Source organism: Neophocaena asiaeorientalis, unplaced genomic scaffold (assembly GCF_003031525.2).
Source record: "Neophocaena asiaeorientalis asiaeorientalis breed wild unplaced genomic scaffold, Neophocaena_asiaeorientalis_V1.1 scaffold844, whole genome shotgun sequence".
Classification (NCBI taxonomy): domain Eukaryota; kingdom Metazoa; phylum Chordata; class Mammalia; order Artiodactyla; family Phocoenidae; genus Neophocaena; species Neophocaena asiaeorientalis.
This window is the reverse complement of record NW_020175044.1, coordinates 110,803-124,047: the sequence shown is the minus strand read 5'-3', so window position 1 is coordinate 124,047 and position 13,245 is coordinate 110,803. Positions and strand designations below refer to the sequence as shown.

Genomic DNA, 13,245 nt, shown 5'->3' with positions numbered 1-13,245 from the left:
TCTTTATAGCATGTCAATTTCCTTTGCTCAGGAAGCCAAACCATGCAGAAACATGAAAATATACATGAGGCATTGTTTCCCTGATAGCCTTCTTGGGGTACAGAAATAATGCCTCGCTCCAAGCTGGCTTACTGTTAGAAACATTTAATGACCAAAGGAATTGAGTAAGGCACCTTAAACGTCATGACTTACAGTCCTTCAGCTGTGATCTATTGGGTAGGGTAGACAGGAATGAAACTGGTAGAGCCAGCATTGGGGAGTTCTTTTCTGATACTGAAGTTTGTAAAATCTTTGTGTGTAAAAAAATTAATGGGAATAAAATACGCAGCATAGAAGGGAAGTAGGTGAGACGAGGAGAAAGAGATCATTTATCAAACTGCTACAAAATTTGGAATGCTAGTAATGATGATTTAAACTAGGTTGGGAGCCAAAAAAAGAGTGAAACAATATAAGGGGACTCTTTAGGGGTTAGCAACTAATTGGATGTGGTAGACAAGCCTCTTTCTGTGTTAGATTTGATGTGGGACCTTGCCTGACTCCCTGTGTGTAGCATATTATGAACACAACCAAAATGTCTTAAGTTGCTCCCGGCCAATAGCCTATCTTAATTTTCACTTTTCCCAAGATCCTAGGTACCTTAACTACAGCGGACCAAGTGGAGAATGGATTTTCTGAATCTCCATTTTGTTCTTTCTTCGTCTTGTTGCAGTACCTTATAGTTTTAAATTAACTTTTTTTTATTGTTCCAGTGAGACTAAAATGCAGTAGGATCTTTAGGTGCCAAAATGCAACTAACTGGAATCCTTAATCAGAAATATACTCTGTAATTCAACTTTGAAAGAAAAGAAACAAATCATAGAAAAACTGAAAAGTATAAGCAATTTCTTTCAATAAAAACATTCTAGACCATACTGTGGGGTTTCTACAGACCACCTTGTCACCTATACTTTATTCTTCCAGCAGACATTCACTAAGTACCTATTGTACCAGAATCCATGCCAGACACATTCATGTTCAGTTTCTCATTTCATTCTCCATAAAAACCTTTAGAGGGAGGATTATTATCCTCCATTACAAGAAAAGAAATAGGCTCAGAGAAATTAAGCAATTTGCCGTATGTAGTATTCAAACCAGACTGAGTTCTGCAATATGTAATTATCAATACTAGTTCACTTCCTACTCTCTGAAAATCCTTTCTGACCATACTAGTTACTCCTTTTGCTTTGGAAGAAAATGTTTCCAGTGATATGCCCACAGCTTTCCTTATTACTCTTTCTATATTTTCCCTTAGAGATTTCATCTGTGACTTCAGTGTTAAATTCTTGGTTGATGATTCACCAAGTCAGACAGACTTGCTCCCTCAGTTCCATATCTAAGTATTTCTGAATCAGTGGTAATGTATTTAGCCTCCCTGAGACTGTATCCTCATCCGTAAATTGTGACAATAATATTATCTTAAATATTACCATTAAATGAGTTAATGAACCAAATGCATCTGACACCTTTGTGTACAAGAAATGATAGGTGCTTTCTTCCAGCTCTGCAATCTCTGGTTTACTCCAAACTAAACAAATTCAGTTGCAACTCATTGTTGAAATTTAACCTTATGATTTCTTTCCCTCCCTAATTAACAACTCCTTTCAGTTTCCAAATTTCTCTTAAATCCTCCAGCTACTAAAGTTGAACCTCCATTCATTTTGATCATGTCTCCTTTGCTTACCATCTAGTTCCTCCTTGCATACCACAGGCCCTGAAGAGTCCAGCACTTTAGGGCCACCCTTACATTAGTTCACTCTTTTCTGACTCCCACCCTAATTCAGACCATCATTACTAGTATTCCTAATTTTGCAGCAGCTTCACAAATGATCTTCTCATTGTCTCACCCTCTTCCTTTTTCTCCTGCATATTCCCATTAATCCTTTTTTAAACAGCAATTTAGCATTATCACTCTCTTTTTCAAAACCTTTTAATCTTCCCCCATGTTTGATAGGAAACAGTCTGAACCCCTTGACAGTTTGATCCATTTCCAGCCTTCTCTCCTACCGTTTCCTAAAGACACCCATCTCCTCCCCACACAGGCTGTTTCAGTTAGGATTAGTTTGCAAGAAACAGGAAGCCTGAGAAATAGGTGCTTAAACAATCAAAGTTTCAGGTAGAAGGTCCAGGATAAGACTCCATGAAGTCATCAAGAACCAAAGTTCCTTCTATCGCATTTGTTCTCCATCCTTAATGTGTGGCTTTCATAACAAGACCGTGGCTGCATGATATTTCCATTCCAGGAAGGAGGGGAAAGGAGCAAAAGGAATTTTGCCTTTTATTTGGAAAGGATTCTCCCTCTCCTCTCCCTTTCCCACTCTCAGGGACTTCCACTTACAGCTCACAGGCCAGAATAATATCACATCACCACTAAAGAAATGCAAGGGAGATGGCGGAATCAAGTTTTTAAGCTGGGTTTGTGCTACCCCAAACAACATCTAAGAAGAAAGGTGTATTTCTTGGGCTGCTATAATAGGATTCCACAGACTCCGTGGCTTAAGCAACAGAAATTTATTTCTTCAAGTTCTGGAGGCTGAGAAGTCCAAGATCAATGTGCCAGCTGATAGGGGGTTAGGACTTCAACATATGAAACTTTGGGGGGGAGGGGAATACAGTTCCGCCCATAACAAAAGGGATAAAAGGAAACAATGAGCCAAGTCTGCCACACATGCAAACTTGGCTACTGCATCTCCTTTGTCTTCCTTTTGCTACTTCACTGCCTTTGCTCAAGAACTTCTTCCCACATCTTTGCTGTCAAAATTTTCTCCGTAAAAATCTACCAATTGACAGTCAGGACTAATCTTCTTATCCCTACTTCTAGCTCTTGCTGTCATAGTTTCATATCCTATGGGAATCATCACATTAGGTCACATTATGTGCAGTTCTTAATGGTGACATTTAGCATCTACATGTCAGGTGCCCTTTATACGTATCATTTCTAAATCTTACAACAACACTGCAAAGTAGGGTTACTTCACAGATGAGGAAATTGAGGTGCAGAGAGATTAAATAATATTTGCCCAGGAGAATGGCAGAGTCCAGTTTTGAACATGGTTAAATTTGGTTCTGAAACTCCACCACACCATGCTGTTTCTCCATATAGATTGTTTGCTCGTAGCAGTCAGGGATCGTGTCCCTTTCCATACACCTATTTGTAGTCCCACACTTAGCAATGCATATTTTACATGGTAGAAATTTGTTAAATATTTTTTCAAATGAGTAATCATAACAGTGACCCAAGATAATTCAAAATTCTGATTTAACAACAAAAATTATGTCTGTGACAAAATTGCCTATGTGTTGATAATTGTTGAAGCTGAGTGATAAGTACGTGGACTTGCATTATTCTTTTCTCCTTACTTTTGTATATATTGGCGTTTTATATAACAGAAATTTTAATTATGGTCCAGTTATTATATTTACTAAATAGATTAATACATTTAGAAAAACTTTGAGAAATAATTGAAGTTTTTCTTTTTACAATTGACCCCAGCTAATTTTAAAGTATTATTACCTGTGGTTCCCTATGTGTAAGATTACATATTATAATCCCTAAAGCAACCATTAAAATAATAATTCAAAGAGGTATAGCTAGAATGCCAATGGAGAAATTAAAATAGAAATTTTAAAATATTTTAAAGCCCAAATCATAAAAGACAAAAATTGATGAATTAGACTTCACCAAAAATAAAAACTTCAACACTGCTCAAAAACAGTGTTAAGAAAATGAAAACACAATTCGCAAGTGAGAGAAAACCAAACATACATCTGATAAAGAACTTGTATCTAAAATATATATAAAGAATTTTCAAAATTCACCAACAAGAAAACAACTAAATTTATAATGAGCAAAATACTTAAACACTTCACCAGAGAAGATACATGGGTGACAAACTAAGTACATGGAAAGATGCCCAACATAGTCACTAGAAAAATGCTAATTATAACCACAATACCTAAAATAAAAATTTTCAAAAACTGGCAGTAGTGCTGATAAAGATTTGAAGCAACTAGAATTCTCGTACATTGCTGGTGGGAATGCAAAAGAGAATGTCACTTTAGAAAACAGTGTGGCAATTTCTTAGAAAGTGAAACATACCTTTAGCATATGAACCAGCAATACCACTTCCATATGTTTACTCAAAAGAAATGAAAACCTATGTCAAAACAAAGACCTGTATGTAGATATCTATAGCAGCTTTGTTAATAATTTCCCCAAACTGGAAGCAAACCAAGTGTCTGTCAACTGGTGCATGGATAGAAAATTTGTGGCACATCCATAAAATAGAATATTACTTGGCAAGTAAAAAGAAGTGAACAGCTGATATGTGAAATAATATTGATGACTCTTAAGTTCAGTATGCTAACATGCCATATTGTGTGATTCTACTTATATGAGAGAAAAAGGAAAAACTAGTGACAGAAAACATAAGAGTGGTTACAGGGGAACTGACTCCAAAGGGGCTTGAGGGGAACTTTGGGGGTGATGGAAATGTTCTAAATCTTGATTGTGATGGTGGTTACATAGCTATATAAAATTTGTGGAACTTTTTACTAAAAAGGATATATAAGTTACATGCTAATAAACCTGACTTAGAAAAATTAAAGCTTCCCACAAAGAAAACTCCAGGCCCAGTTTATTTCAGTGGTGAATTGTATTGAAGTTTTAATTCTGTTGAACGTTGGGTAACACCAATGTTGACAACTCTTTTGGAAAATAAAAGAGGAGGGGCCACTTCCCAAATCATGTTATGAGGCAAGCATAGCCTGATAACAAAGCATGACAAAGAAATTACAAAAAGTTACTGACCAACATTCCTTGTTAACATAAATGTGAAAGTTCTTGATGAAATACCAGCAAATCAAATCCAGTAATTTATAAAAGCCCTCAGGAATATATAAATCAACTACTGGGACTGGTATGGTCACAGAATTTAAGGTCAATATACAAAAAATATTTTCCATATTCAAATATCAAACAACTGTAAAATAATTTTTATAAAATGCCATTTATAAGATACTTAGGAATAAATAAAAATACGTACAAGGTCTCTCCACCAAAAACTACAAAACATTGCTTAGAGAAAATTTTAAAGCCCTAAAATAGAGATAATATTCATTGATAGGAAGACTCACTATTTTTAAGATGTCATTTTTCTCCGAAATGATATATATATTAAATGCAATCTCAATAAAAATTCCAGCAGGCTATTTTTCTAAAACTCTACAAGCTGATTCTAAAATGTATATAGAAAAGCAAACAATTTCAAATAGTCACAACAATTTTGGAAAAGAATCACACCAATACGTGACTTCAAGACTTACTATAAAGCTATGGTAATCAAGACAGTGTGGTGTTGGCAAAAGGATAGATAAGTAGTAAGTACATCAGTGGAACAGAACAAAGAGTTCAAAAATAAACCCATGTGTTTATGGTCAATTGATTATTGACAAAGGTGCCAAAACATTCCAATGGGAAAAGCAAATCTTTTCAACATACAGTTCTGGAGTAACTGGATACTTATATGGGAAAAAAAGCCTGGAACCTTCCTCACATCATATACAAAACTAACGAGATGAATCATAAACCTAAATGTAAAAGCTAAACTATAAAGCTTCTAGAAGAAAATATAGGAGAAAACTTTGAGATGTGATGGTAGGCAAATGTGCATAGTTAGGTTAAAGAAAGCAATGACAATTTAAAAATTGTTAAATTATAGGGGACTTCCCTGGTGGTGCGGTGGTTAAGAATCCGCCTGCCAATTCAGGGGACACGGGTTTGATCTCTGGTCCGAGAAGATCCCACGTACTGAGCCCATGTGCCACAACTACTGAAGCCCGCGCACCCAGAGCCCGTGCTCCACGACAAGAGAAGCCACCACAATGAGAAGCCCATGCACAGCAACTAAGAGTAGCCCCTGCTCTCTGCAACTAGAGAAAGCCCGCGTGCAGCAATGAAGACCCAACGCAGCCAAAAAAAAATTGTTAAATAATAGTTCATCATAATTAGACTGCTGCTCATCAAAAGACATCATTAAGAAAGTATACAGGCAAACCACAGACAGAGAAACATATTTCTCTAAAGGATTTGTTTTCAGAATATATAAAATACTTCTACAACTCAATCATAAAACCTCAAATAACCCAATTTTTAGAAGTAGAATTTTTAAAGACAGAAGTCAGGAGGTGGTATTTTTAGCAGAAACCTAGAACGTCCTCACTGCCACTTGGAAGCACATTATTGTTGGAGGATTAAGATGACATCATCTCTGCTGCTGAGATTTCTTGGGAGTTTCCCCAGGGCTAGACTTACAGAATGTACTTTGGAAGAGTAAAGGGCTGCTATTTATTTTATTTTGTTTAAAATAACTGTATAACACTTTATGCACCCAGAGAACTAAAGAGCTCCCAGAATACTAGGAACTAACCATCGATTTGTGGAGGGGAGGGGATTGTTTGAGGGAGCGGGGTTTGTTGATTTTTTTAAATAAAAACTCACTGGCTCTATTTCAGAGCTCACAATTGATGAATAGCACTAAGAAAAGGAATCATTTGCCCATTATGCCCCAAAATATCCAAAGGAATACCCATGTGAATTGTCCTCAATTTTTCCCCTTTTCTGAAACTACTTCCTTTATCATGCAAAATATGCACCTGGAAATTTAAGAGGTATTTTAAGAATGGTGTTTCTTCCAGGTGTTTAAATAATTTTATCAATGGGTTAAAATATGAGGTCCATTACAAAATTATGTAACTCAGGGGTGGGGTCTTATCTAATTTAATAGTCTAAGATGGAAACTTTTCTCATCCCTTTCATATCAAAGAGACATTTTATAGTATAGTTTTCCTCATGTAGAACCTCAGGTTCATAATAGACATTTCAACCCAAATCCATTTTGTATTGTGAACTGGAAGACAGAAGAAGCTTCACCTTTCTTAAAAGGGAATAGAGACAGCTTCTATGTCTCCATGGTGCAATGTATTCAGTAGAGGCTAAAGCAGTTGTGGTGAGTATGGGTCTTTCTCCTTTGTGATTGGCCTGACATCTTGACATTCCTTGTCTTAGTTTCCAATGGCTACTGTAAAAAATTACCAAAAAGTGGGTGGCTTAAAACAACAGAAAGTTACTCTCTCACAGTTCTGGAGGCCAAAAGTCTGAAATCAGTATCACTGAGCCAAAATCAAGGTGTGGACCAGGCCATGCTCCCTCTGGAGACTCTAGGGAAGAATCTATTCCTTTCCTTCTCCAGCATCTGGTGGCTGCCCACATTCCTTGGCTTGTGGCCTCAGCTCCAGAACAATTTAAATAGAAAGGCATGTGTGGTCATAAAAGTGCCACACTCCAGTCTCCGTTGGTTTGTGTGCAACAGCTAGACTGAATGTTAATTTATACTTTACTAGTCCACTGAATATTCAAGTCAAATCAAAAAAATATTTATTGCCTACCTACAGTTATCTCTTCCCTCCTTATTAAAATATGGCATTATGTAAATCTTTAGATGGACAGTACAAAATAGAAATGTAACAAGGCTCAAATTTCAAAAGAAAATTGCAAGAATCTGAACTCAAGTTTTACCTAAAGAATGATTAATTCTATAAGCATTTGTGATATGCTGGCCTATTCTATGCCAGGCCTTATGCCAAACTCTGAAGAATCAATGATAAAGACATGACGCCAACTTTAAGGAACTCACCTTGGAACAATGAGACATGTGGAAGCAAATATCATCGTCCAAATTCAGCAAGGTAAAAGCTGTTGAAGTAACTAAGTGGTTTCTTTTTCTCAGAAGATGTGACATTTGAGGTGGGCCTTGAAGGACAGGGAGAAGTTCTGAGAACCCACAAGGGTTAGAGAAGGCATTCCAGGCAGAAGCAACAGTGTGTTCAAAGGCACTGAGGTATATGTGTGGGTGGTGTTCATTAGAGAGGTCAAATGGCTTGAATGGTAGGACTGGGTCATATTGAGGGTCTTTACATCATAGTCAAGAGCTTAGACTTTATCTTATAGGCATCCTGAAGCCACTAGAGGTGGACGGGATGCAAGTAAGCTCTTTTTGAGCTGTGTGACCTTTTTGTTCTGTTATCTCTCCACCAGGGTCAGTTGCAAAAACAAACTTGTTACCAACTACCTCAGGCTCTCTGCTAACAAAAACATACTGCCTGCTGAAAAGCTTTTTGCAAAGTCATAAGAAATGACTTAACCTTTTATATTTTAGGAAAAATCCTTAACTTATTTACGACTTTGGAGATAACCAATGTGGCCTGAGGTGGCAAGGGTTTGGGGACCTGGTTCTCAGACTCAGGCTGAGAGAGTTTGGTTGATACTTCAGTCACCTTGTGAATCTAGATGTCCATTTTCTTGCTCTGTGTCTCCCAGCTGGTTTCAGATCAAGCATGATTGTTGTAATTTCTACCTTTTGTTGCCTCTACTCCTTCATCTTAGTTGCAGGAGAAATAGCTGGAACTTGGGGCAGCATTGAAAGATATGTGCTGGCTGTCCCTCTCTAACTAGCCCATGGTGTTTGTGTTTCAGGAAGGCTGGTGGCAGGGAGGAAGACCAACCAGGGGAGGGACCTTGGGAAGAAGGGAGGCCACTGCTGAAGCCCCAGCTGATGATAACGGAGACCTGACGAAAGCAGAGGCCTTGAGACCAAGCTGGGCTTGAAAGCAAATGCTCTCAGGGAAGGATGGCCACCCCACTTGGCCTTGGCTTCTAGGATTGGCACACACCCTGGCCCTAAACAGCTGTAACATGTTTTTGGAGGAAGATCTCTTTTTCTCTTCAAAATACTCCTTTCACATTTTTTAAACAAAATAGAGGATAACAAAGAATAAAACAGATTTTTCCATAGTGAATAGCTAGAGAATTCTGAGGGTCAACTCTCTACAGTCAGAGGTACTTACCCTGTACTGATACTGCCGAAAGGAACAAACAGTCAGCTGTATTGTGGAGGTGTTAGAGAATGTCATGGGTTTTTTAAAACCAACTTGTCTGCTCTAAGCCCCTTTCCGAATGGGGTTGGGGAGCAAAGATCCAATTTCAGCGGTTTCTGGACCTTCCGTCACCTCCCCAGAGTCTCACAGGATCTGGAAACTTTATGTGGCCCCAGGATATGAGGGGTGAGCCTCTCCCATCCATCGAGGTCACAGTGGGTTCTCTTTGCTTCTGTTCTGTGCTTGGCAAGAGGCTTATCCCTTTTCCCCCTCTTCTCTTTAGTCTATTTTCAAACTGATATCTGCCCACTGCCACAAAAAGCGGTTACGATTGCTGTGAGCAGAAAGCTGCCTCGCACACTCTATTAGTCGTGTAAGCAACCTTTCTTTTATCTCTGAAGTTCTCATCATCACTGAGGAAGCAGTCTATAAACAGTAATTTTCCCTTTCCCTTACTCAGACCAGAGGGAAGAAAAAGGAGGTAAAATTCTCGTCCCTGTTCATGATACACCTAAATAGCTATACCAGCTCTGTCATTTTTTTTTTCCTAATAAGAACAAGAAGGGTTTGAATAGGTTATAGAGTCCAACAGTCCAATAGTTTTAAAATCCCTCTTTGCCTGCCACAATGTCCTCTTCATTCCTCTCCTCATCTTTGCCATTATGTTTGAATTTATTTTTAACATCCTTATTGGAGTATAATTGCTTTACAATGGTGTGTTAGTTTCTGCTTTATAACAAAGTGAATCAGTTATACATATACATATATCCCCATATCTCCTCCCTCTTGCATCTCCCTCCCTCCCACCCTCCCTATCCCACCCTTCTAGGTGGTCACAAAGCACTGAGTTGATCTCTCTGTGCTATGTGGCTGCTTCCCACTAGCTATCTGTTTTACATTTGGTAGTGTGTATATGTCCAGGCCACTCTCTCATTTTGTCCCAGCTTACCCTTTCCCCTCCCCGTGTCCTCAGATCCATTCTCTATGTCTGCGTCTTTATTCCTGTCCTGCCCCTAGGTTCTTCAGAACCTTTTTTTTTTTTTAGATTCCATATATATGCGTTAGCATACGATATTTGTTTTTCTCTTTCTGACTTACTTCACTCTGTATGACAGACTCTAAGTCCATCCACCTCACTTACAAATAACTCAATTTCGTTTCTTTTTATGGCTGGTATTCCATTGTATATATGTGTCACATCTTCTTTATTCATCCATCTGTCGATGGACACTTAGGTTGCTTCCATGTCCTAGCTATTGTAAATAGAGCTGCAATGAACATTGTGGTACATGACTCTTTTTGAATTATGGTTTTCGCAGGGTATATGCCCAGTAGTGGGATTTCTGGGTCGTATGGTAGTTCTACCGTTATGTTTGAATTTATAATCTAATTAAGTTTGTGATTCAGTCACTGCATATTTTTTGGATTTCCTTTATGTGGAAGCCCTGTGCTGAGTACTCTATTTTCCTCTTAATTTCTGGTTGAGAAATGCCAGCAAAGATCTTCATTCAGATGCGTCTAGGTGTGGAAGGCTGAATATCCCAACTGCTACTTTTACACACACTCTATTTAATGAAGAGGCCAAGTGGGACCGTTTAGACTAGAAATTAATGGTTTGGGAACCTGAACTCTCCTGGGTTTTTTTCCTCTTTTTTGATTGAACTTATCAACTGAATAATTGCAAAATACCTACTTAGTGCTGTGTTGGTACATTCTGAAAAAAATGTCATCAGTTTTTGCCTTTCAAGACAGAGATTTGAAATTAAGAAACAATTACAAGAATTTAAAATACTTTTATTTAAATATATAACTTCTTTTAACAATCAGGAAAGCTCCAGTCTTAGTGAACAATATGACAATATGTGTGTGTTACTTTGAGTCCAATGCTCTTTTGAGCTCTTAAAACAAATGAGCTATGGTTTCATACAAATGGTTCTAAAGTTAGAAATTATTCATAGGTAAATGGTTATGTAAATCTTTTCTTATTTATTCAGTCTCTCCCTTTTAAAAAGTTCATTGTCTATGCATTGGGCTCAATGCTGGTACTGGGGGAACGTAAAGGTGAGCACTGTTTAAGGAGTTTACAGTGTTAATAATCTCAACTTAATACTTCAATATTATTAGGTGCTTTAACTTCAAAGTCCTGAAGTTTTTGTTTTTTTAATTTTTAAATTTTATTTTGTTTTTTTATACAGCAGGTTCTTATTAGTTATTCATTTTATACACATCAGTATGTACATGTCAATCCCAATCTCTCAATTCCTCCCACCACCACCCCACCCCCACTTTCCCCCCTTGGTGTCCATATGTTTGTTCTCTACATCTGTGTCTCTGTCTGCCCTGAAAACCGTACCAAAGTCCTGGAGTTTTAAGGACAGTTGATGTAATGAAATTCCAGGGTATTCATTTACGCACTTTACTCACTTGACCACTGACATTTAAACAGACTCAAGTCTTAATAAAATCAGCACCTTCTCTCTCTCTCTCTCTCTCTCTCACACACACACATACACACACACAGGCAAACTTCTCAAGAGCTTGATGGATTCATTCTCTCTTTCCTGTCCATCGACTCCCTTCTAATCTGACCTTCACCTCCATCTACCCAAACATCTCTAATGCTCTGTGGATCCTTTTAAGTCCTCATTTACCCAATTTGTCCCTTCTTGAAACATTTTCTTCTCTTGCTCCCATCCTCTCCTGGTTTTCCCCCTACCTCCAGGGTCTCCTTCATATAGATTCTGGTATAGGGCTGGTTCATGTTAAAATTTCTCAAAGCTCAAGTCCTACGTCACCTTTTCTTCTCATTTGCTAATCTTCACTGAGGTAATCTCATCCTTTCCATGCCATATTTACAACTCCCATAGTTACATCTCCTTTCCAGACCTCTCCTCTGAGCTTCAGGCCTGTGTATCCAATTGTATACTCCCCATCCCCACTTGGAGATCTCCAAGGCTCCTCAAATTCAACGTGTCCCACCTGGAACTCATGAGCCTCATCTCCTCATGCCAGTGTTTGATATGTCAGCTAATGGCACTGTAGTCTGCTCAGCTGCATAATCCTGAGACCTAGGGATTGGCCTTGAAACTCTCTTCCCCTTAGCTCTGCCTCCCATAGTATCCAGTACATTATCAGTACCTTCTAAATATCTCTCAGATCCATCCACAACTCTGCATCTGTGCTACCACCCTAATCCAAGTTAACATCTTGTCCTGCCTGGACTATTGCAGTAGCCACCTAACTGGTCTCCCTCTTTTCTAGCTCAGTCTGTCCTCCAACAGTGCAACCAGAATAGCTTTTTAAAATTGCAAGTCTGTTATCAAGTCACTTGGATGCTTAAAACTTTTCAATCAGTTAGCATTGTTTGCAGCAGAAAGATCATAATCTGACTACCTCTAAAGGCCCAGATTGCATCAGCCCCCCACCTTGCTCCTTATACTCCTCAGATACTGACTTAATTTCAGGTGCATTAATTTGCCACGTTCCTTCCAGCCACAAGGTCTACTACAGTTGTTCGCCTTGTCTGAACCTCTTCTCCCTCTGTCCTCCCTAGGTTGCCTAGGTAACGCTACTCATCTACCAGAAATAAGGGGACTTCGTCACAGAAGCCTTACCTGATCCCTGAGACTGCATCGAATCCACATCTTCTACCCTGTCATAGTGCCATAATCTCAATAGAAATTATCAATATCGATATTTATACACTTTGTTATATAATGGTTTGATTAACGTCTGTCTTGCCCACTAATGTGTTAATTCCATGAGGGCAGGGAATCTATTATTATTACTATTTTATCCCCAAAGCCTTGTGCAGTGCCTGGCACATAGTAGACACTCAGTAAAAGTTTGTTGAATAAACAAAGGCGTGAATAAATGAAGGTCACAATGACCCTCCCAAGGTCAAAATGGCAAGACTGAGATTGTAGCCAGGTATTCTAATTTCCAGTCCAGATTACTAGCCTTCTCAACAAAAAGCTTGTTCTGGATTGTTCTGAATTATTGGAACCAAAGCAACTTCAGTTCGTCAAGTCCAATTTCTCAACCCTACCATTTTCTGCGGATGGCATTTATTTAGCAAGGGGATGCTATAGGTAAGGTAATTTTTCTTTTTTCCACAAAACATGTGCTATCTTTTTGCTCTATTTTGAAAGGGTATTATGATTAACCATACCACTATTTAAAACTTGTAAAGCTTCTTGAGATTCTAAGAAGAAATATAAGGTATGGGTCACAAAGAGCAATTTTGTCTCTTGCAATAGAATTTTCTGTTTAAAA

At 38.3% G+C, this 13,245-nt stretch overlaps 1 protein-coding gene across 1 annotated transcript in view; it reads left to right on the top strand.

Moving 5' to 3' along the window:
- Window positions 1-12,619, top strand: part of PGAP1 (post-GPI attachment to proteins inositol deacylase 1) — an 84,658-nt gene extending 72,039 nt beyond the window's left edge. Inside the window, exon 27 of the mRNA XM_024763447.1 lies at window positions 12,524-12,619. Coding sequence (XP_024619215.1) covers window positions 12,524-12,536 — 13 coding nt within the window. The 3' untranslated portion in view covers window positions 12,537-12,619. The remainder of the gene's footprint in view (window positions 1-12,523) is intronic.
- Window positions 12,620-13,245: the final 626 nt, after the last annotated feature.